The 25,225-nt window shown below is 38.0% G+C and overlaps 2 protein-coding genes across 4 annotated transcripts in view; one reads left to right on the top strand and one right to left on the bottom strand.

The window, feature by feature from the left end:
• The first annotated feature begins 671 nt into the window (after positions 1-671).
• psme3ip1 (proteasome activator subunit 3 interacting protein 1) lies at positions 672-13,160 on the top strand. Of its 3 annotated transcripts, XM_046864027.1 has the most exons (9): positions 672-741; positions 4,331-4,409; positions 4,516-4,637; positions 5,448-5,546; positions 5,960-6,081; positions 10,586-10,722; positions 11,048-11,142; positions 12,277-12,432; positions 12,815-13,160. In XM_046864027.1, exons 3-9 carry the CDS (start codon positions 4,523-4,525, stop codon positions 12,817-12,819), a joined length of 729 nt encoding a protein of 242 aa, XP_046719983.1. In that variant the 5' UTR covers positions 672-741; positions 4,331-4,409; positions 4,516-4,522; the 3' UTR covers positions 12,820-13,160. The 3 variants fall into 3 exon arrangements, with proteins under 3 accessions (XP_046719983.1, XP_046719981.1, XP_046719982.1); XM_046864025.1 differs by lacking the exon at positions 12,815-13,160 and having other exon boundaries at positions 12,277-12,737; XM_046864026.1 differs by lacking the exon at positions 12,815-13,160 and having other exon boundaries at positions 737-853; positions 12,277-12,737.
• Positions 13,161-13,358: 198 nt separating this feature from the next.
• cpne2 (copine II) overlaps positions 13,359-25,225 on the bottom strand; it is a 40,443-nt gene continuing 28,576 nt past the window's right edge. The window contains exons 15-16 of the mRNA XM_046864024.1: positions 14,587-14,823; positions 13,359-14,001 (exon numbers count right to left, since the gene is read on the bottom strand). Of these exons, the coding sequence (XP_046719980.1) occupies positions 13,894-14,001; positions 14,587-14,823 (345 nt within the window). The 3' untranslated portion in view covers positions 13,359-13,893. The remainder of the gene's footprint in view (positions 14,002-14,586; positions 14,824-25,225) is intronic.

The raw sequence follows: 25,225 nt of genomic DNA, 5'->3' as shown, positions 1-25,225 counted from the left end.
CATTCAGGCTTTACACATGCTCTCCTTCTCTCAACTTGTCTAACCAGCAGCTGTGATGGAAGCTGTGGAACTCTACTGAGTGTAGGACCCATTGCTACTGTATGCTTAAGTAACGTATTATGTATTTCTATATAATTTAGGTTTATTTTTCGTATTAAAGTCTTTAAAGTGATCTAAAAAGGTGTCAAATTAAAAGACAAATTCTCCACACAAGACAATACTTGACGCATGATTTTGCACATACACAGCTGCAGCGTGATCCTTCATGTACTCATCTGTGTATGTTATATACAAAAGATGCATATCATCGAATTGTAAAGGTTTAGCGATTTCCTGCAGTTTAATGTGTTAACACAATGAGTAGCTCTGTCTTTCTTTAGAACTTTTCACCGTCTTTTCACCATGAACTGCATTTCAGATCGAAAACTATGACCTTACATTCTTTTTTTACTAATCCATAAAGTCCAGGAGACTAGTACGCTGTATAGACACTTCTTTAATATTTGAATGCTAGAAGAATGTATCAATAAAGTCAAAGCAATAATGTAGACAACTGGTGTTCCTGGAGTTGTCCACACTATTATAGTGCATTTACAACACCGGAACTAAGCGCAATTTCAGATTAATACAATACTACATTTCCCAAGATTTGCTGTTAAACCCCGCCCACCTGTTATAGGAACTACATTTGATGAGGGGTGGTGTAACACGGACTCATTTACAGTTGCACAAAAGCGGGTGGTAAATATCTACATTTTCTGTCTATTTCTGTTTGCGGGAAAATAATTCAGTTTTATTTCTTAAAACCAGCCTACAACTTTTGAAGTAAAATATCCAATATAATTCAGTTCAGGTACCAATCTTGGAGTTTTGTGATATGATTTATCTCGTGAACTGTTCTATTAGCAAAGGCACGTTAGCTGGCGTGCATGCATACAATGTTCTAATAATAGGATGATATTAAAATTATAAAAGCTGATTTTACGCGGATAAACGTGATATAATGTGATTTGTGTAGTTCGTGTTTTTATACTGACGGTCGGCTGTGTTTTTGAATTTAGCTGTACTTGCTTTCACTTGTTTTCACACTAGCTCTGTGGGGAATCTTTTCCAAGGTATATCATTGCACTTGGTATTTTTAAGTTGATATTTTTGGCCAGTTAGGACTTTCTTAATTATATGTATAAACTGTTACTCAGTCTTACTAAGAGTTAGGGTCAAACTAGTCTAATGTTTAAACCACGAAGTCAGTTACTGAATAATAGATTACCTGTAAGGCCCATTTGATCTCTTGGTATTTTTGGCATATCGCTACCTCACTGTGATTAAATTATAATTAAGGGTTCAGGGTGTTTTCTTATGCATAGTTACCTGTGCATTATGTGGATGTTGATGTAGGCATGTGTATACATGTGGATGTGGATGTAGATCACAGGATGGCTGAATTGTTTTTTCTGATTGGGTTGGAGTTGTTGATTAATTTCCTGTAAGAGGAGCTCTGACACAAGTACCAGCTGCATAGGTGTATATTAATGTTTTCCTTCTAATACATTATCATTACTATATTCAGGACTTATGGACACGGTTCTAGGACTAATAATATTATCTTTATCGTTTAGCATTTATGGAACGAGTCCTGAGTGTCTGCGATTTGATTGCCATTGAAGAATCTTCAGGACGGGAAGCTTTGTGGCTTTTTCACTAATATAAAAACTTTTCACTTGAGTATAACAAGGAAAAATATTTTATATGAGAGTAACTGTTTTATAGTTGTTCATGTTGTTGATAACATGACAAAAACATGTTCTAAACAATTAACATGCACTATATGGACAAAAGTATTTGGACACCTGGCTTTCCCAGCCGTATGTGGTTCTTTCCCAAACTGTTATTGTAAAACTTGAAGGCACACAATTGCATAGGGTGCAATAGCAATATTGGATGCAGTAGCATGAAATTTTTACTTGACTTGAACTAGGAGACTCAATCCTGTTCCAGCATGACAATACCCCCATGCACAAAGCAAACTCCATGAAGATATGGCTTAGGATTAGGTTTACATGAGTTTGAGTAGAAGATCTCCTGCTATAGAGCTCAGACTTCAACCCTACTGAACACCTTTGGGATGAATTGGAACTCTGACTGCACCCCAGGCCTCCTCACCTACATCAGTACCTTACATTACTAATGCTCTTTTGTCTGAATGAGCACAAATCTCCACAAGCACAAAATCTAGTGGAACATCTTCTCAGAAGAGTGGAGAGAAATATAAGCACAAATTGGGATTTAATATGGAATGCAATACTCAAAACTCATACTGTATTTATATCCAGGTGTCCGCAAACATTCAGCAATATAGTGTATCTTTAAACAGTTAAAATTACATGTAATAAATAAAAAAACTGGACGAATTGTGTCAGTGTAGGAAAATTAAATAGCTTTAGGGATCTTAAATGTTTTTCAAATAATACATTTCACTCTGTTAGTAATGTCTGTATACTAATCAGCCAATACATTAAATCGACTGAGAGATGGTGACATGAACATTGTCAGTGGGTGGGAAATATTATGCAGCAAGTGAATACGTTTTTCATTTAAGTTTTGAAGTAGCAAAGTGTCTGTATGACCCTAAAAAGGGCTAAATTGCGATGACTAGACGACTAAGTCACAGCATCTCCAGAACTGTGGGCTGCTGCTGGTATGCAGTGGTTGGTATCTTGGTATGCCTCAGATAAAAAAAAATGTCAGAAAAGACAGTACATCAAAGATAGTAGCCAGCGCTGATGAATTACTGTTTCTTTGACATCTTGTGGATTGCCAGGTGTGTGAACTGCCCGGTACTTACCTGAATAAAAATGGCCCCAGGATGGACTATGGGAGGACTGCAAGCTGATGTAGGAAGTGTAAATCTCTGGGACATTCTGCTAGAAATCCCCTGTCCTGGCCTTCATGTGGATGCTACGTTTAGTGCACTCCTTCATGGCAACATTATTCGCTTATGAAGTGGCTTCTTTCAGCAGGATAACCTGCCCTGCCACTAGGGGCAGAACATTTCCGGAAACTTTCAATCGGAACATCATCTGGAGAATTTTGGAAATATTCCAAGTTGAAAACTTACTAGGAATTTATGGGAATGTATGGGAAACTCAAACTATTATAAACAAACACAAATATAAACATTTTGTTTGCTCATAAGATGACATCCATGCAAACTAATACAGATTAAAATAAAAAAAATTACTTTTTGATTTAATTGTAGTATAATTTTGTTGTACAATAGCTTTCACACAACACAAGGACGTTTTAAACATTTAATGTATGTAATATTTGTCATTTACGTGAATAATCGCCATGATGGACTGTTTGTGTGTGTAATTTGTGTGCCAGATTCAAGAAATGATTTGTGTTTTGTTATGGAGGAATGCACCATGCATGTAGGGGGTGTGGCCTCAGTAGCCCTTCAGAAAGTGTGCTGTTTGCATGTGATTGAGGAATATGCAGTGTAGAAATTCAACTGGAATCACATTAAATCTGGTTGTTTTAACCCAATTATCGTGCAAGATTTGTTTTCAACTACATTTAAGTTTCCTGTTATAGGCTAACCTGCAATTCTGTAAGTTCCCAGATATCAATGTTATGGAATGTTTCCAGTCTTGAAAATTCATGGAATTTTGCAACCCTTCCTGTGACACAAAGAATGGTTTAAGGAACATGATTGGGGTGAAGGTGTTGTTCAAGCTGATTCTTTTGATGTGTGGTGTGTTCTGGACCAAAAAAAGTTTGGCTTGCAACCCACATGTCTTAAAGGATCTGCTATTAACATCTTGGTGCCAGACAGCACACCTTCAGAGGATTTCTGGAGTCTATACCTTGAATAGTCAGAGCTGTTTTGCAGCACAAGGGGACCCCTTAACCCCCACCCAGCAATGTGCTCTAGTATAATTTGTTCTTGATGAGAAGTTATCTGAAATTGCAAAGTAGTGAAATGAGCCACAAGAGGGAGCTGTTTACCTTTGGGTTTTTTCAGTGAAAGCTGGCGTTTTGCAAAAAGAAAATGAAAACTATAAAATGCAATGTGGTTAAAGGACTGATTCTGTACTAGCTGTAGTTTAATTTGTGATAATGTTTTTCCTGGTTACATTTGCTTAATTCAGCATGAGTTAAGGGTTAAATGTATGTGTGTGTTGGACTTTACTAGTGATGTCTGAGCATGATCGTTAATACCATCTCTTCCAATCCGAACAAACCTTGCACTTGATCTGATTTATGATAATGATGTAAGCAAACGTTTTTCTTATCGCAGTTTTCTAAATCTTTCCTTCTGTTTCAGCTCTGATGCACAGAATCTATTCTTGATGACTTCATGAGCTACATCCAGTTTTCCTCTCGATAAAGTAGATCACATTAAGGTATGGTTTTGAAGCTGAAATGTTTCTGACTAGAAAAATATGCACTTATAATTTAAGATTTAAACTGAAATTGTAAGTTTTTGCTGCGATTATATATTTTTTTAAGCACTGCCATGGCGGATGGGGTGGACCTGAGCCGAAAGTTTGTTTCAGAGTCGGAGTTGGAGGAGAAGAGGAAAAAGCGACAGGAGGAATGGGAGAAAGTTCGCAAGCCAGAGGATCCTGAAGGTTAATAGTGTATATAAATCGTTTGGGTTGACGTGATCATCGTGCTCTGGTCTCCAAAATAATTTTCGAGTGCGACCCAAATAACGGATAACCTCAAGTTCTTTTTTAAATTGTGCTCCTTCTTAACTGTGGATGAATTGTGTAATTCCATACATCACTTTTGTGTATGCAGGTTTGTGAAATGGTAAAGTAATGTGACCAACCAGAAAACACACGTTAAGAGAACGAATAGCTTCAAAGCCCAAATTTGGCTCCCACCACAGTCAAGGAGATATGAGCTCCAGATGACCAGGGATTGATTTACATTTCACAAATGTCACCAAGTATGGAAAAATATGAAACGAGAACACAATTCTTTTTCCTGATTAGACCCATTACGAAGTGGATTAGAAGTTGCAGGCCGAACCGATACGTAGTGTCAAGAACTCAGATGGAGTGTGAAGTTTGAGCAGAAGAAAGCAAGAAAGAATCCTGGTCAAATTGGAATAAAATGCTGATGTTTGAGTTCATTATACATAGTATTTATTGTATGATTTATATCATTCCTTACTATCAGCTCAGTGAATGATGAATGAACGGCTTTTGTTGGTCTTGGTGCTTTTTCAGCCCTGTTCCTTCCTGCATCTTACTGCGTCTTAGCAATTTTAATTTTCCAATTTACATTTAAATCACTCGAATCAATTTCACAATTTGACTCGGGTTAGGCTCCGGGCCGAGGAAGCAGCATAATTACACCATTAGCATAGGACTCAACTGTGTCAGTTTTTCTTAAATGCTTCTTTGTGTGTGCTTATTTGTGCATTCCTGCAGTCGTCCCTGAGGAGGAGTATGACCCTCGATCCCTTTTCGAGAAGCTCCAAGAGCAGAAGGACAAGAAGCAAGAGGAATATGAGGAACAATTCAAATTCAGTAAGACCACAGTCCACTCATATTTTCACCACATACTGTGATCTGAAGATTAGTACCTGTGCTCATTCAGGGTTTGAAACACGTGTGTACATGTGCCTGCGAGAGATGTGCATGAGTCATTTTTGCCGGCTCTGGCAGGAGATGGGCATGCTCTCGGCTGCTCCGTTACTTCTCCGTATCCCTGGAGACGGACCCGTCCTCAGTCTCCCTGGCGACCAGAGGCTCCTTGCCTTGCTCTCAACACTGAGTTAATTTAAGGGCAGATCGCTTGATCCATGTAATAACCACACCATCGGTCATTTTAAAAAGGGCAAGCTAGCGTGGAACAAGCATCAGTTTGACAGCAGTTTTTGACACCTCAAAGTATATGTGCGAGTCTCAGGAGACCCAGCTGTGCTGATTTTTTTCCATAGAGAACATGGTAAAAGGCTTGGATGAGGACGAGGCCCACTTTCTGGACGAAGTGTCACGGCAGCAGTGCCTCGTCGAGAAGCAGAGGCGAGACGAGGAGAAAAAGGAGCTTCTGGAATATAGGATATCCTTTTACTTTGTAGCTAGCACACACACACACACACACACACACACACACACACACAAACATTCCGTCACTCAACTTTTGAAAGACTGCCAGAGTTCAGAGACTGTTTGCTTTCTAGTTCGTTAAATTGGTAGTAGAGGCAGCTGTCAAAACACAGCAGCTGTCATGTCACGAGGACGAAGACCTCTTGCACCTTGTTAGTGCACCGACTTTTATACACGGCTGGAAACAGTAAGGCAGGTTTGAACAGAAACGCAAACGGAGAAAGTTTCGTAGTTGTGAGTCCCAGCAGTTTTAGTCTTAATGCAATGTAGACTGTTTGTATTTATTTGTGTGCAGAGAAAATATAAAACGCAGTCTTAATAAAAAGCATTCAAGTTCCAAATGTGCGCTTAGTAACAGCCGCCCCAGTAGAGGCAATTTTTTTTTTTTTTTTTTTTTTTTGCATGTTTACTGCCATTGCTATTGAATAATGCCAGACAGTATTGGAATGTTTTTGGTTCGTGGGAAAGTGCTATTATTTCATAAATCAGGATAGGATTTGACCCTGCAGCTCTGACTGAATTAAAGGCTTGGATGTGGAAGTATTTACCAGCCATGCATTCCTGTGCTGAGAAATCTAAACTTCTAATGCCCTTCACAAAAATGTGTATATATATATATATATATATATATATATATATATATATATATATATATATATATATATATATATATATATATATATATATTTTTTTTTTTTAAATGAAACAACGGTGTCCAATTGTTCATTCTTTCCCGCTGCCAGTCAGACGTGTGTAGCGCAGGTTGGAGGACGCGTTGTCGTGGCAACGGAGCCGTTCGGCAGGCTTGCGGCAGCGATGACGTGTAATTTCGCAGCGGAGAGCCGTGAACTTCTGTTCCACAGTGTAATATAACAATATGGGCTAATTTAACCGTCTTAGCCTCCAGGGGTTGCAGTTTTTCTTAGCCACGTTTTCAGGCCATTTTTTTTCTTCTTCTAAAAAGTCAGTCAGAGGGGATGTGGATTTGATTTTGATGGTAGTTAAAAAAAAATAAAAATGAAAAAATAGTCAAGTTTGTAAGATTTCTATCTAATAGAGATCTATTTGGTTTGGAGTGTCATTTAAACGAAGTGCAAATTAGATAGGATTTTTGTTGTGTTATCAGACTAGGTGTTTCTAAATACATTATAAACCTATATATATACTGTGTGTGTGTGTATGTATGTGTGTGTGTGTGTGTGTGTGTGTGTGTGTGTGTGTGTGTGTATATATATATATATATATATATATATATATATACACACACTGTGTGTATGTATGTGTGTATATATATATATATATATATATATATATATATATATATATATATATATATATATATATACACATACAGTGAGGAAAATAAGTATTTGAACACCCTGCTATTTTGCAAGTTCTCCCACTTAGAAATCATGGATGGGTCTGAAATTGTCATCGTAGGTGCATGTCCACTGTGAGAGACATAAAAAAAAAAAATCCAGAAATCACAATATATGATTTTTAAACTATTTAAATGTATGATACAGCTGCAAATAAGTATTTGAACACCTGTCTATCAGCTAGAATTCTGACCCTCAAAGACCTGTTAGTCTGCCTTTAAAATGTCTACCTCCACTACATTTATTATCCTAAATTAGATGCACCTGTTTGAGGTTGTTAGCTGCATAAAGACACCTGTCCACCCCATACAATCAGTAAGAATCCAACTACTAACATGGCCAAGACCAAAGAGCTGTCCAAAGACACTATAGACAAAATTGTACACCTCCACAAGGCTGGAAAGGGCTACGGGGAAATTGCCAAACAGCTTGGCGAAAAAATTTCCACTGTTGGAGCAATCATTAGAAAATGGAAGAAGCTAAACATGACTGTCAATCTCCCTCGGACTGGGGCTCCATGCAAGATCTCACCTCGTGGGGTCTCAATGATCCTAAGGAAGGTGAGAAATCAGCCCAGAACTACACTGGAGGAGCTGGTCAATGACCTGAAAAGAGCTGGGACCACCGTTTCCAAGGTTACTGTTGGTAATACACTAAGACGTCATGGTTTGAAATCATGCATGGCACGGAAGGTTTCCCTGCTTAAACCAGCACATGTCCAGGCACGTCTTAAGTTTGCCAATGACAATTTGGATGATCCAGAGGAGTCATGGAAGAAAGTCATGTGGTTAGATGAGACCAAAATAGAACTTTTGGGTCATAATTCCACTAAACGTGTTTGAAGGAAGAAGAATGATGAGTACCCTCCCAAGAACACCATTCCTACTGTGAAGCATGGGGGTGGTAGCATCATGCTTTGGGGGTGTTTTTCTGCACATAGGACAGGGCGACTGCACTGTATTAAGGAGAGGATGACCGGGGCCATGTATTACGAGATTCCTTCCCTCAGTTAGAGCATTGAGGATGGGTCGAGGCTGGGTCTTCCAACATGACAATGACCCGAAGCACACAGCCAGGATAACCAAGGAGTGGCTCTGTAGGAAGCATATCAAGGTTCTGGCGTGGCCTAGCCAGTCTCCAGACCTAAACCCAATAGAGAATCTTTGGAGGGAGCTCAAACTCCGTGTTTCTCAGCGACAGGCCAGAAACCTGACTGATCTAGAGAAGATCTGTGTGAAGGAGTGGGCCAAAATCCCTCCTGCAGTGTGTGCAAACCTGGTGAATAACTACAGGAAACGTTTGACCTCTGTAATTGCAAACAAAGGCTACTGTACCAAATATTAACATTGACTTTCTCAGGTGTTCAAATACTTTGCAGCTGTATCATACAAATAAATAGTTAAAAAATCATATATTGTGATTTCTGATTTTTTTTTTTTTTTTTTTAGATTATATCTCTCACAGTGGACATGCACCTACGATGACAATTTTAGACCCCTCCATGATTTCTAAGTGGGAGAACTTGCAAAATAGCAGGGTGTTCAAATACTTATTTTCTTCACTATATTATTTATATATATATATATATATATATATATATATGTGTGAGAGAGAGAGAGAGAGAGAGAGAGAGAGAGAGAGAGAGCGCATCTTATAAAAGTGAGTACACCCCTTATATTTCACATTTCAGTAAATTTAAAAACTGCTGCATCCTCTTAGTCTGTCTTATGCATGCGAGTGCGCATGTTCAGAAAACATAATAATGTGCCTAAATATTTAGTGCAGTAGTATGCAGTTTGAGATGTGAAGGATGTCTGTGGTCTTGCACACATAACTGTTCCTAAACCAAGATAAATAAATAAATAAATATACAGTTGTTTTGATTCCATTAGCATGACTGTAGGTAGACGTATTATAATAAAATAGTAGGTTTGGAAAGCTATTAGACCCGGCAGCTGTGTTTGTGTTGATAAGGAGAAGTCAGCATGTAGAGGTTATGATTATCAAGCAAGTCCAAATACAGTGTAACACATTGTCATAGAAATGCACAACCATGCTAGCTGGCTGAATGCCCATGCCTTGTCTGAGTTATGTTTCTAAGCATTTTTTTTCCATTCTGAAATATTGACCAATTTGTTTGTCCACGTGTTAATAATCATGTTTTCTTCTTTAGTTATGGCTTTAATCTTTAGTCTTTCCAGTGTCATCATTTGAGCCTGATATAAATGGAAAACTAAAGTGTTGCTCAGTTTGTATAATGATATAGAGAGCGTTTCATAATTTATTTTTTCTTATTTTATTTATACCGAGCATAGCCAGAATGCAGAAAACTTCTAGACATGGCTAATTATAATGGACAATTATAATTATAAGGGTTATAATTATAATAGAATATAAGTAATGGAGTGTGTTAGAGAAGTGAAGAAAAGAGTGCAGGCAGGGTGGAGTGGGTGGAGAAGCGTGATAGCAGGAGTGATTTGTTATGGAAGAGTATCTGCAAGAGTGAAAGGGACAGTTTATAGGATTGTGGTGAGACCTGCGATGTTGTTGGTTTAGAGACAGTGGCATTGAGTAAAAGACAGGAGGTGGAGCTGAAGGCAGCAGAGCTGAAGATGTTAAGGTTTTCTTTGGGAGTGACGACGATAGACAGGATTAGGAATTAGTTTATTAGAGGGACAGCGCATGTAGGACGTTTTGGAGACAAAGCAAGGGAGGTGAGATTGAGATGGTTTGGACATGTGCAGAGGAGGGACATGGGGTATATCGGTAGGAGAATTCTGAGGATGGAGCCACCAGGAAGGAGGAAAAGAGGAAGGCCAAGGAAGAGGTTTATGGATGTGGTGAGGGACAACATGCAGGTAGTTGGGGTGAAAAAGGCAGATGTACAAGAAAGGGGGGTATGAAGATGGATGATCCGCTGTGGCAGCCCCTAATGGGAGAAGCGGAAAGAAGAAGAAGAATATTATATAATAAATGGTTCTGTATTTGTTTGATAACCTTAAAGAATAGCAATATGACAGTCCCTCTCTGTACTGGTCCAGGGTGCACCTGTAGCTCTCCTTAACGCCCAAACCCCACAGTGCTTTGAAGAAACTGGCATCCAGTGAGAGTCAAAAGAAGGAGCAGGAGAAAAAGGCTGCACCCAAACCACCAGAGCAAAAGACTAGCCACCTGTCTCAGGCACACCTGCTGGCTGGTGCGGTCAAGCGCCGCAGGTGAGAAGGGATTTATGGGAATTAAGAGACATTCTTGACATTTCTTTATATATATATTAGTCAGCGATTATCTAAAATAACTAGCTTACATCCATATATGTGGGCCTATATTCGTTTTTACATATCAGAACGAAGCAGAAAATTGCTTTGTTCTCTCATAAGTCATTTAACCTATTTTAGGCCTTAATTAATTTTGTTCTGATTTCAATGACTCATGCTGACTACTTTTTACATACCGACATTGTACTTGCCGAAGTGTCGGAGAACTGAGTGGGATTTTTAAACACGGATTAAGCAGTGTGTTCACCGATGTTTTTGGCTGCAGTTCCTCTCAGTCATCAGATAGCAGTAAGAAGCCGAGGGTGGAGGAGACGACGACAGCAGCAGCAGCAGAAACAACCGGCAATGGCAGTCAGACAGGTGGGCAGTGAACTGGACGCTTTGAGGTATCAAGGACTAGTATGTGAATAAATCTTCTTTTACTTTATATAATACATACACTATATGGGGGAAAAAAAAATCTGACTTTTCCAGCCGTATGTGGTTCTTCCCCAAACTGTTACCACAAATTTGGATGCACACAATTGTATAGGATGTCTTTGGATACAGTAGCGTTACATTTTCCCCTTTACTTAAACTATGAAACCCAAACCTGTTCCAGCATGACAATGAAGATGAGGTTTACCATGTTTGGAGTGGAAGATTTAGAGTGGCCTGCTATTGAGTTCTGACCCCTACCCTATTGAACACCTTTGAGATAAATTGGAAAGCTGAATGCACCCCAGGACTCCGCATCCTTCATCAGTACTTGACTTTATTAACACCCTTGTGGCTGAATGAGCACACTTCTCCACAACCACACTCCAAACACTAGTGGAGCATCTTCCCAATAGAGTGGAGGTTATTATAATAGCAAATGCGGACTAAATGGTCAATGAGATGTTCAGAAAACATATATGAAACTTTAGTCCATACTAGTAAATATATACTATACATATTTACTGTCCACTTTATTAGAAACATCTGCAGTTAACTAAACAGATCTTAATGTGGATCTTTTGGGATTTTGAGAATAATAAAATACTACTCATTTTTATAATATTTGTAATATTAAAACTCCATATCTTGATGCTAAAGATTTGCATACTAGTTTTATTCACATAACACTTTTCCCTAAATATTTTGTATATTTAGTGGAATGTTAATTACAGAAAAATACATTAGTCACATAAAAAAAGTATTATATTCTAAGACAGTAAAAGTGAAACATCTTAGAAGTACTTTTAGAAGACTTTTCAAACAACTATGCCTCATCACATTTTTTTGTCAGTGTCATGTAAGACCATGGAAGTAAACGCTGAGACTAATTAAAATGTCTGTTCTTTATTACAAAAAAAAAGAACTACACTATTTGTTCTATACTATATACGTGATATTTTTACTATCTACATGCATTAATATAATATTTTAGCACATGTCTTAAGAAACAAAAATTCAAATAATGTTTATACTGTGTTTGTTTAATGATGTTTATTTCTACATGTCTTTGTTCAGAACAGGAAACAGGGGAGCAGAAACCGGTGCTTGAGCCAGGAGTTACACGAGGGGGCATGCTCCACCGTCCTTCTGCAGCCATGTGTGTGGGCATCCTGCCAGGGCTCGGGGCCTACTCGGGCAGCAGCGACTCGGAGTCGAGCAGTGACAGCGAAGGTAGCGTGGAAGGAACCACACCTCCCATAAAGTGCAACAGACTCTTCAGATAGACACCCTGATGAGCCAAACGGTCATCCACATTTATTTCTCCCTTATTACCTATTAGTTCCTCCCCTGTTTTTGTCTTTTTAGCTGGGGGGGAATCACACTTTCTTGATTTCTTAACTCACTATAAGCTCAGTAATTTGCAGTGTCTCAGATCTAAAATCCGCCCCTCTAAATGGGCAAATTTAGCTTTCCATGAGGTTTTTTTTCTCTCTTTATCAATTACCTTAATACTAATTAAAAGCTGCTTTGAGTAATTGGCATTGTGGTCATTGATATGTTTGCATTGAAATGTGACTCCTCCCCCATCATCCCCGTATTACATTCCATACAGTTTAAATCCCTGCACCTAAACCTGGCGAAGACGCCCCACACGCCTCCGTGGCTTCTACCATGGTGCTGACCGAGAGGACGTCGACTGACCTCTGTGGATCGAAGAGAAGGCTGCTTTATGTCACTTAATCAGATATCTTCAGTACCACCATATGAGCGAAGCAGACTATTATGAGCAGTTCTGGTTGGAAAATGCAGACAAAATGTTTTTTAAAAGGTTGTCTTGGGAAAAAAAAAAAAGCTGCAATGCTAAAAATGCTGGATATTTTATGATCTGTTCCCTATAAGGATATGAATGTGTGTGAAAGCTAGACAGGACATTAAAGCCAAAGGGAAAAAAAATGAAAGATGTTTGTCGTGTTTTTCCCCCCTCATGGAGTTTAAAATGAAGGTGACATTAATCAAGTATGTTTATCCTGTCTAATTGCAGATTCGTGCTCTGCATACTAGTAAACGTTCTATAAACACTCGGTTGTAGGTTAAACCTCACTGAGGAGGCACATGTAATATGACGTGGTCACATCTCATGACACATGCTTCATTGCTAGCAACACCTCAAGTGATATTTATTGACCTGAGTACAGTAACAAAAACTGACCAAACTGTATAAAAGCAAAACAAAAACAAAAAAACCCACCATGACCATGGTACTATACATTGGACAAATTACAAAGCACTACAGAAAAATTACAATTATGAAAGATAATATAATCTTTAAAACACAAATATACATTCAAAAAGTTCTCTTTTCCTCTGTAAATATTTAGCAAAGGTTCCTCAGCTCTAATTCTCAGTGACTTTTGATTTTGATGGTTCTCTTTTGCCAAACCTGGTACTAGAATTAAGAACCCTTGCATTAATGGAGTTAGTGTCTTGACACACAAACAACCTTACATTGCATCTTGCTTTCCAACTTGGCATATGTAAAACAATAAATAAAAACATTTATTTATTAAAAACAATTATTTATAGAAAGGCATGCGCTTTGTCCTTCAGAATTGTCAAGATTTTTTTTTCTTTTTTTTGTAAACAGTAAGTACATTTTGGCAACATGCAGTGTGAACCCCACGCTTCAAACTTTCACTCCGCCATCGTGTTTCTAGGCGACAGGTTCCTCTGTTTGAAATACTGGGTAACCTGTTGAGGCAACTCGGCCAACACTGATTTGGCTAAAGTTTCCTTCGGAGCCTGTGAGAAAAAACAAACAAACACAAGCATACAATGCAGTCAGCTGATGACATGCCAGAACTAAGGATTTCTCATTAGGTTCCTGAAGCTGCGATCTCCCTGTTACTGAGGCAGATGCACTGATTGGGTAATGAAGTGCTGAATGTGTTCAGTACTTGAAATGAACTTAAATTTGTAGTGAAGAATGCCGCAGGGAGCATTGTGTTCGCTCTCTCTCGCGCTGTTGAGGAAGTCACGTGGTCTGCAAAACTCCCACTCCCACTCCCACACAAAAGCTCTGGAACTGATCCAGAACACAGAGCCATCACATGCAGCCTAGAAGCGCCCACAGTATTGATTAAATGAGTAAGCCAACAACTTGGGGTCAAATTATACGCTGTAATATTGACAGCGTAACAGCGGAGCGCAGCGACCTGTAACCTGTCTCAGCAACAATAATGTAGCTCTGTGCATAAAAGATGTGTGCAAAAATGTGTCCTTACATAACAGTACCAAGGAAGAAGAGCTTGTGAAGTAGAAAATGTGAGCTGGTGGTTGAAACCAACACAGGGAAATTTCAACAGAAAAAAATAAACAGGTACTCACGTTACGGAAGTCCCTGAACGGGACAAACTGCACTATGTCCCTGACCGCCTCTTCTCCAGTGTAGGAACGTAGTGCGCTGCTGTCTCCATCCAGAAACTCCATTGCTGCAAAGTCAGCATTGCCCACTCCAATAATAATGATGGACATGGGCAGTTTGGCAGCTTGTACTATCGCATGACGCGTCTCATCCATGTCACTGATCACGCCGTCAGTAATAATCAGCAATGTGAAGTATTGCTGTAGAAAAAAAGAGACATGGTATAAATAATCCAATTATGGCAGTAAACCATAAATAAATAAATAAATAGGATAGTGTACCTATAAACTTTTCAATCAAACTAAATATAAATGATCATATAAGTGCTTGTGTTTAAAATAACAGAAGGGTATCTGTTTCCCATGACACTGCCCCTGTGCACAAAGCCAACTTTATAAATATATGATGTACATGGGTTGGAGTGAAGATCTTGAGTGGCCTGCTATAGAGCTCGACCCTATTGAATACCTTTGGGATGAAACGTCCCCTGCATCACACCCTTATGGCTGAATGAGCACAAATCTCCACATCTTCCCAGAAGAGTGGAGGTCATTATAACAGCAAATTTGACTAGACGTGGAACAGAATGTTCACCACTTATTAGCAGCTGTCCACAAACTTTTGTCCATATGGTGTAAACCTTCTGAATGCTTGTGAGCGCCATCATCTTCAACAGCTGCTCGTTCTAATGAGGAAGCCTAATATAACGAGGTGATAGTGCTCTCACCCACATGAGTTCACAGATACTGATTGGCTGACATTACTGTTATTGTAATTGTCAAGCATGCCAGAGACTGCCAACCTCAGCGATTCGGACATATAATGACCATGATGGGGTTTACACGTTTCTGTTCTGACACTTAGGAGCCCTGAAAAATAACAGTGCTTGCTAACTTTCTGTACTTTGTAAAATATCATTATAAATAATGAAAGCAAATGTTAAATATAAACCTTAGTATTAAAATTTATAAAGTAAAGTAAAATTCAAAGCAAAATTAAAAACATTTGTGTAGAAATTTGCATCTATCTATCTATCTATCTATCTATCTATCTATCTATCTATCTATCTATCTATCTATCCATCCATCCATCCATCCATCCATCCATCCATCCATCCATCCATCCATCCATCCATCCATCTGTCCATGGCTTTTAATCCTTACAAAGGCATATAGATAAACGTATGGTACGATGGTATAGTATAATGTATCTCTATCAATCTTCCCTTCACATACAAATGCAGCCAATAAAAAACCTACAAACTTCAAAACTCACAGCATTAGCATAAATCAAAAGCTGCAGACCAGTGCGCATTAGCCACTTCATCAGACATTAATGTATTCATTTTTTGTTAGACTAACAGTGTGACCAAGCCAAAGGTTGTCTGAATGCCTTCCAATTGTTAAAACTCTGTGTGGTAGTGTGTACAAATATACATTCACAATCTGTCAGTAAACTGTGGGATGAGTGCTGCTATTTAGCAAACTGTTGACGTTAATATAATTTAGGATAACACACAGAGAGACAAGGGCGAAGTTACTCAAGGATGTGTCATTAATGCTCATATTTCTCCTTAATGAGCCATTGTAATGTTCTTCATACAGTGTTTGAAACTGACTACTTGCAGTATACAGAGCTTTCTAGCAATGATGGTGTGACTTTCCTTTTTGTACCCATTTGTCTTTACATTGCTGCACTACTCTGACAGAAAAACTGGCTCTGATATGAGCTCAAATGATAAACCAACTTGGACATATGTATGGACTATATGGACATAATTCTTCTCTCCATTTTTTCCCAGCTCTTGCCTATCACAAGACAGCTATCAACCTGGAAGTAAAGGCTAACACATGATTCCCCTATGACATACAGTGCTGCCAATCCCATTTTTCAAACTGCTCCATAGTCTGCATCACTGGGAAGTGTATCGGGCTTGGAGGAAAGCACCGTCCACACATTTCTACATACAGGAGTTCAGAGATGCCCATAATTGGCCAGTATTACTATGATTATGGTTACTATGATTAATGAGCATGCACTATCATCTACCAACCAGACAACACAGCAAATCTTGCTTCAAATGCTGCCAGTGAATAGAAGGCTGTGGAATCATCATGATATGAATCTGCATATTCTAAAACTTTTTCTCTCGTTCCACTCATGAGCCTACTCTCCTTTATATATCATATTTATACTGTCCCAATGTCCCGTTATATACATTTCATTTACATGCAATACTCCCAATTTATGCGTGTATTGCATTAGCGATCAAATAAAGGCAAACCATTTAGCAGATTATTATAATCTGATGATATAATTAATATTAAGAGGGAAAATTATACAATTACAATGAAGTGGAGTTAGAGTTAAAATAAATGAGTATTGGTTATTGGTTAAAGGTAATATAATACATAATACATAGGTAATACATATATATATAAGGGGGTGTAACGGTACACATATTCGTACCAAACTTTTCGGTACAGGGATTTCGGTTCGGTACATGTGTACCGATTGCAATCCTTTTGACGTGCGAAACATAGTTCAAATCCGAGTTCCCTCAGTAACGTATTAAGTGGCCAACCGCAAGTTTGTTTAGGGTCCGCCTTGCACTTTGGGTGCATTTTTTAAATTATTATAATTAAACTTGAAAATATATGCAACTATGCCAGGGGTATGAAAAAGAAACTAGAGTTAGCACATTGACACAGTGGCTACTCACTCTGTACTGCAAATAAGATTTGTGCCGCGCCGAAATACGATTTGTAATGCGTTGTTTTGCTCATGATCAAAATCGCGGCCACTTCCGGCAATATGAATTGTTTACCGTTTGCTTCAGAATCAGAATCGGATTCAGAATCAAATTTAATTTATTACTCATATTAATCAATATAATAAAAAGTGTATATTTTAAAATAAAATAAAAATAAAAATACATTAGATTTATCCTACTTAATTTTTTAAGATTTTATATTGATAAAATGTTATAAAATGTTATACAGTGGAACCCACTTATCTCGCCCTCGGTTATCTCGACAACCCTATTAAGTCGACGTTTTTGAAGTGGAACCGCCAAATTCTCGCTTTGTCTTAGCATTTTTTATCGGTTATGTCGATTCTTTTATGTCGCTGAACCCTGATATCTCGAGCACAAGGGGGGAAAAATTTGCCATTTAACATCGGTTTTCTCGGTGCAGCCGCAGAAGAACTCGCGGAAGTGGCGGAAAAATCAAGGCTTACAGCTGCTACAGGTGTTGTATTGTATACTGAACGTGGGAATGAACACCGGCAGGATCGGGGGAAATCCGCGGTGCGCTTTGGGAAGAAAAGAGCAGCCGTTGAGAGAGTGCCGGTGGGAAGGCACGTACCGGGATACACATGAGCGATAACAACGACCGCCGTGAACCAACATATACCAACAATAACGGACGGTGAGAGTGTGGAAGTTTAAATAGGAGCTGGTGATGATGCTAAACGAGCACCATATGTGCGTGATTGAACCCGGGAGCTTCAGAGAAAGCGGCCGAGAAAGCACCTGACACGCTGAAGGGGGCCGAAGGGGGCATGGCAGGTGGATTTCTGACAGATAAACATGTACTGTATGTATTTTTATAGCATGCCTTCATCAAACAAATCGCGGCAACGCTGTTGTGTAAAAAAACCCTTCAAAAACACGTGCATGCACATTCTCATTTATTAACGCACATCATGTACATAAAGAAATTTCAAGCATGTTAATATATTGCCGCCATTTTGATTTTCGTTTATCTCGATCATCGGTTATCTCGATGCTTTTTGGCGACCCCCCTAGGACATCGACATAACCGGGTTCCACTGTATATTTATCCAAGCAGGCATTTTATTTAAAATTGTTTAAAAAATGTAAACTGCGGATGTTCACAAATTATAATAATAATAAACTATGTTAATAAAAAACAACAAGCAGTTTTATGTTTTGCATTTCATCCCCCTAACTGTACCGAAATATTCACTCAGAACAGGACTCACACGGGTCAGTTAAAGAAGATGAGTCCTCCTGCATCAGGCGCAAAAGCTGTTTTAAAAAACAGACCCATGAGTGCTGCGAGCATTGCTTTAGAGGTTGTAGAAGTGGAAGGTCTGCTTGTCAGTGCTTAGACCATACGCCGCACATGGCAACTCGGTTTGCATGGCCGTCCTTCCAGAAGGAAGCCTCTTCTGAAGCTGGTTCACAAGGAAACCTGCAAACAGTTTGCAGAAGACAACCTGTCCAAGAGCATGAATTATTGGAGCCATGTCCTATGGTCTGATGAGACTAAAATAAGGCTCAGATGGTGTCCAGCATGTGTGGCGATGCCCTGGTGAGAAGTACCGAGAAAATTGTGTCTTGCCTATAGTCAAGCCTGGTGGTGGGGGCTTCCCAGATTCCAACATGTACTGTGACATTCTGAAGCAGAATATGTAGCGCTCCTTTCAGAAAATGGGCCAAACTGCAGTTTTCCAACATAATAACAACCTCAAACACACCGCCAAGATGACTACTGCTTTGCTGAGCAAGATGAAGGTGAAGGTGATGCAGTGGCCAAGACAACCAAGTTTCTCCAGACCTGAACCCCATTGAGCACTTGTGGGGCATCCCCACGAGGAAGATGGAAAAGCACCATGTGTCTAACATCCAGCAGCTCCGTGATGTGAATGTGGAGGAATAGAAGAGGATAAGTAAAGCATTTGACAATTTTGGCTGACATGACACTAATTGCATTTATTATATTTCTATGTGAGTAAATGTTAGTATTAAGGATATATGTTATTTATGTTGCTGCTTATACCTATTATAAATGCTTACTTTAGCAGGTTGGTAAAATGTTATGCTCAAATACACACACACCCGACTGGCTGTCAGGAGTAAACTGCTGAATAAAAAACTGACAGTGTGTTATAATTATAGTCCTGGACTACAATTAACATCAGCCACTGCAACATCACATGACTGGGGGACATATCTCTAATCACTCACATCCTTTTCTTTTCACCTTGATTAGCACTTGTTTGTAACTTTAACCTTCACAGCACTCATGGTCTTCCGTTTGTTGTTCCATGCTAGTTGTTATCTCATGCTTTTGCATGCTAATGCTTATATTCATGTTCAGGTTTGTTTTTGTTTATTATATACATTTGTATTTATTTTGTGTTTTGCTTATATTTTTGTTTTATATTCGTGAATTGACTTCTCTCAGCCTCTCTGCCCAGCGGAGAATGCTGCCCTTTTTCCTTTAACCAGCTGAAGACGTCACTCTGCCTTCTTGCTCAGCTGATAGTGTCACCCTGTCTCCTTGGCTGGCTAGTAATAACACTGATGTGCAACAGAAAAATGTGTGCTTTCACACTTTATTCCACAGAAAAAATGTTAACTGGAACACCTTTTTTTAACACCGGGTAAATGGATTACATTACACACGCTGTAACCATAACATCAATCTCAGTTAACCAACCAGCCCATAATAATTAATAATAATAATAATAATAATAATAATAATAATAATAATAATAATAATAATAATAATAATTAGTAGCAAAAAATAGGAGTTGCATTAATAAGGACTTAAGAAAATACGGGGATGAAATGGTTGTTGCAAGTTGTTGCAAGTTAGAACCTGTAAAAGCGTTGTTATGGTTACAGTGTGAACATCTCATTAGCTGCTTTTCTATATCAGCACAAAAGGTGCTCTGGCCATTGCTTTTCTTCCCCAAGTGTGAAAGCACCATTACACACAAATACTTTATACACTGTCCTTCATACAGTCTCATGAGAAAACATTTTCTTGAACTTCCATCACTTTTCTCTCTATTAAGTGAATGTTTAAATATAGCAGTACGAATGTCAGGTGTGGGCTGGAATGAATGGACTTTTGATATATCTGAGTTCTGAGCAGTGAATATACTTTTCCTTACTGACAATTACCAGTTACCAATGGTAACATTACAAGTACTATTTAAAAGGCTCTATAGCACAGCCTTGTGTTCTTTACCAACAAAATAACACATGTAAGTATAAGAAATACCAGAAAGAAGAGGACAATACTTAATATATATATATATATTTTTTTTCCATTCCAAAAGCATGTTACAGAGCAGAGGTCTTAGATTTTAGTCAATAGGGGGTCTTAAATTTAAAGCCTACAATATATACAATTTGAATTACGATTGTATGTTTGTCTTTAACTCCTTAATATATAATGACTGCCTCACTGCAGTTAAAATAATGCATCTTAGAAAGCACAAAGAAAAAAGTCATACAGTGTATCAGAACTAAATGTGGCCAACTACCAGAATAATTTGCAGATGCTGAATCCAAATAAATTTGCAAGTTTGGTAACCACAACATACAATCCAGCCCCATAACCCTGCTCTGAATGGGATATAAAAATTGAAAATGTGTGGGGAGGCACATGATGAAACATCCCCTACTCACACTCCAGCAGGCAGAGAGTGAAGGGAGGGTGTAAGTGCTAGAGGGGAATTTACACTGTCACTTTTTCCTCCTCCTGCTGCTTTCCACAGTTGCGCATCCTCGACACTTTGATTTAGCACAGAGTTCTGACTCTGCTCAGCATGCCCAGGATAATGAATCTGTTTTCCAGCTGCACAACTGCTGCTACTGCACCGACACACTGCATTTGCTCATCAGTGTCCCGGAGCACTTCAACAGCATGGTATCTGAAAAAACAGCCTTACGCCACCCACGCCGAAATGTCACGACAGATCGTACTCCTCTATCAATTTGGACAGTTGCCTAAAATTAAAGGAATCAGTGGGGGAAAATGGGATAGGAACACTAGTGAAGTCTAGTGAAAGATAATGATTTGTTGCCCCTTCTGTGGCCAACATTTGCATTATTCTGAAAAAGAAAGGAAACAATGTCTTTTATTCCTTTTACCTTTACAACCAAGTGACAAAATAAAATGTCCTGAAAAATGGTGTGCAATGTGGTCTTACAGGGGTTAAAAAACAGAAGACAGAGCCAAGACCATATTCCTTTAGGGAATAATGCGATGCTGAGAAGTGGTGAACAACAGGCACTGATTCAAGCTTCCCCACTGTCCTCAGGATGGGACGTCACACAACCCCTCAGGAGTGGTCAGGACACAACATAAATAGAAAAGATGCTTTCTGTGCCCTGAAAGTACATGTCATAGGTGTAACATTCTATGGGCATGCTGTGGACATTTCCCACTAATCAAAAGCATAGCCAGGAGGGTGGATTTCAGGTTTGAATCCTTTGGCACACACACACAAGGATATATATATATATATATATATATATATATATATATATATATATATATATATATATATATATATATATATATATGTTGGGGCTGTCAGTTAATTGCATGATTGTCATGAGTTAACTCATGATTAATCACAACTTAAACAAATTTTATTTGTTATAAATGTACCTTAAATGAATACTTTTCAAGGTTTTAATACTCAACATAAACATGGACAAATATGGATGCTAAATGTATGTAAATATATGTTTATTATTATTGAAACCACCATAAACATAGGGCATAAAGAACATAGACATGTTTCAAAGACAGTAGATGTTTTTCTTAGAACTTGTTCATGCCTATTAATTACATGAAAAAAAGAACATAGAAAAACCACAGAATATTCTTATAAGAATATTCTTGTAAATGTTTTAAAGTCATTTTGGTGTTTTAAAGTACGTAAATCATCAGGACACCAGTTGCTATGTTTCCACACGGACAATTTTAATTACCGGATGTGTGCATCATGGTGGATTTTTGTGCTTGATTTGAGACTTAGAGCATCAGTAAAACAAATGTTTAGTGTTTTAACATTTTTTTAGTGGAGTAAATTTGTTTTTGTATACGAGCAAAGAAAAGACGTCGTGAATAAATGCATGTTGTGTTGAAGGTTTTAATTGTGACTGTTTTATAATTTATTTATATTTTTTATAAAAATATTTAATATATGTTTGTATGTATATATATTATATATATATATGTTATATGTTTCTGCTTGTGTGTCTTGAGTTAATAAAAAATAATAATTCCTTCCTGTATCCATGGAAACATTGCTCTCTAAGCTCAGGGATATAGAGGTGATGGTCGATGGAATATTGTAGGTTTTACTGGAGAAGAAAAAGAACGCTAGATTTGTTCTTTTTAGCTAAAAGACATGGCTATCATTTTCATAGTGCAGATCACACTGTGAATTCTTTGTGTAAACGTGATTCCTGATTATGCCACCTCTTTTGAAAGTGCACTTCATTAGCACTGTTTTTCATAAACTGACAGCAGAAACATAATCTGAATGAAATGCCAATAGAGCACTTAATTCAACAAATAACATTTGAAATATTTGTAAATAAAAAACGTGGCTTATAGCTAAGTAAGTTATAGTTATAATAGCTAAATAAACCTGCAGGCTGAAGTTGTTTGGTTTACATTTTATTTTTTCATTTAAAAGCATCTAATGAAGACATTATGTATCAACAATAATTTAAAATCACTTCCAAACTATCCATTATTCAGTGACTGTGGGATGTTTTTTTTTTTTAACCTACTTTATCATCCATCATTCAAAGTAAATAGAACACAAAATAAACTGGTTTCACCCACTATGGTATCTGAGATAAAGCTCTCTACCAGCATTTTTGTCACCGGTATGTTTCAAAATATATTCATACATGAATGTGGCTCAAAAAGAACAAAACATATGGCAAATCCTCGAACGCACAATAAAAACTAAAGCACGGAGGACTATTCGCCAAATAGCACACAAAGTGGGTGCCCCCCTCCGTATGCCCCCCTGATGACTCTCTAAACTCCAGGCTTTTAATGTGCAAGAAACAGGAACGTTAGTGTCTCATTATCTCAGTTCCACTGCGATATACACACTGAGGAAGACAGAATGTACAAATGCATGCAGTTAAAGGTTCTAAGTCAGTAGTGAGACTGTGTAATATGTAACGCAATGCTTAAAAAGAAATCACCGTGTATTACCAAGTGTTGATAAAATGTTCTTGAATATTTCAATTAAGAAACCTAACTGGTGTATTACAACCTACTACAACATTTTTTATAGTTGACTAAAGCATCATATTCAGCTTAAGCTTCTTTCCTGCTTTGTTTGCTTCACTACAAAAAAATAAAGAATTACAATTTGTTGGTGACAATTCATATTCTCTCTCGCTCTTGCTTGCTCTCTCCAGTTTTATCTTTTGTATTTTGACAGGGTACAATTAAGGACAAAAAGCTCCAAGCCCTTCTTGAAGGAGGTTAAATGATAACTATTATGTCCTCCTTCCAAGCAAAAACACATTGGTCACAGTGAATATGTTTGTCTCAGTGTTTAGACACTGAGGTCATCTTATATTTTATACACAGTTTTAAAAAAAAGCTGCTGTTGGCCTAATGCACTCATACAAAAACATACAAACACATTTAAAACGCTCTAAATCTTCTACATGACACTTCAGAAGTTCGTGTTTTGCTGACCAGAAATATTATTTCCTGTTGATCTCTGTTAATCGGTATTGAACATTTGATTACATTCCCTCAGGCCTTTCTCTCTATAAAAACTTCTCTGTGAGTGTCTCAATGTTCAGAAGCATAAACAGAACCTTCACACAGTTTACTTGTTCTTGTTATAAAAAAACACACCCCTACTGTATGTCTGCTTGTATAAGTCAATGCAACTGACTGGAAAGAAACAAAGCAGACCTAAAGGATGTGACTAAATTGTCATTAAAACCCATGAACAGTAAAAAAAAAAAAAAAAGAGAGAGAGAGAACATTTGTTCACTGGATCAGCTACTATAAATATCTTTAATTGAAAAGGAAATTTAATGGCTGTTCTCAGCTCTGCTTATAATAAGACCGCGAGAATCTGCGAGTGCTGTGCCTGTTCAAAGTGGCTCAGCAGACTTTGAACTGACAACCCCAGGCGCATTTTGTGGGATTTCTTACCAAGCAATTAGGAGCTGCCGATCTAGCGTTTGGTTCAGGAATAAGACAGTACACATGACCGCATTTAAAGCCAGGCATGCTGTTTGGGTGCATCACTAGACAAATCGTTGGTGAATAAACACATTTGTGCATCAGCTCTTCTCAGGATTTGCATTAGGATTGTACATCCATACAGTGGAGCTAGGAGTATTGAGATACTTTTAATGTGCTTTATCTCTTTACTAATGACTATACCTGAACTCATATTCTACCATGAAAGAACTATAGTAACTTAACAACAATTAATTGTATGCTAAACAATTTAGTACAGGGAGCTGCTGAATTGGGGGAAATAATGAACATTAACAACATTTTTGTACTTTCTACACTCAAGTGCACTAAGCTTCAAATAAAATAAAACTGCATTAGAATAATAATTAAAAATAAAATTTATTTATAAGCACACTCAAGGACACTTTACAGGACACTCAAGGACACTTTACATTACATTATGCCTCAGTAATTTGAGACTTTCGAATCTTAAGGTTCAATCCGACATTTCTGTGATTTCAAATTCTTTTATAAGATTTCTGAATGTGGGCCCCTAATAAAATCATATAGACTATGGGTAGAATTCGCGTTA

This window comes from Silurus meridionalis, chromosome 13, assembly GCF_014805685.1.
Source record: "Silurus meridionalis isolate SWU-2019-XX chromosome 13, ASM1480568v1, whole genome shotgun sequence".
NCBI classification, from domain to species: Eukaryota; Metazoa; Chordata; class Actinopteri; order Siluriformes; family Siluridae; genus Silurus; species Silurus meridionalis.
Note: the sequence above shows the minus strand (reverse complement) of the source record. Positions and strands in the feature narration are given on the sequence as shown.

Bases quoted from the DNA above. Each gene is read 5' to 3' on its own strand.
- psme3ip1 (XM_046864025.1), top strand. From the start codon at position 4,523: ATGGCGGATGGGGTGGACCTGAGCCGAAAGTTTGTTTCAGAGTCGGAG. The intron at 4,638-5,447 runs GTTAATAGTGTA...GCATTCCTGCAG, and splicing joins CAAGCCAGAGGATCCTGAAG to TCGTCCCTGAGGAGGAGTAT. The intron at 6,082-10,585 runs ATATCCTTTTAC...CCCAAACCCCAC, and splicing joins AGGAGCTTCTGGAATATAGG to AGTGCTTTGAAGAAACTGGC.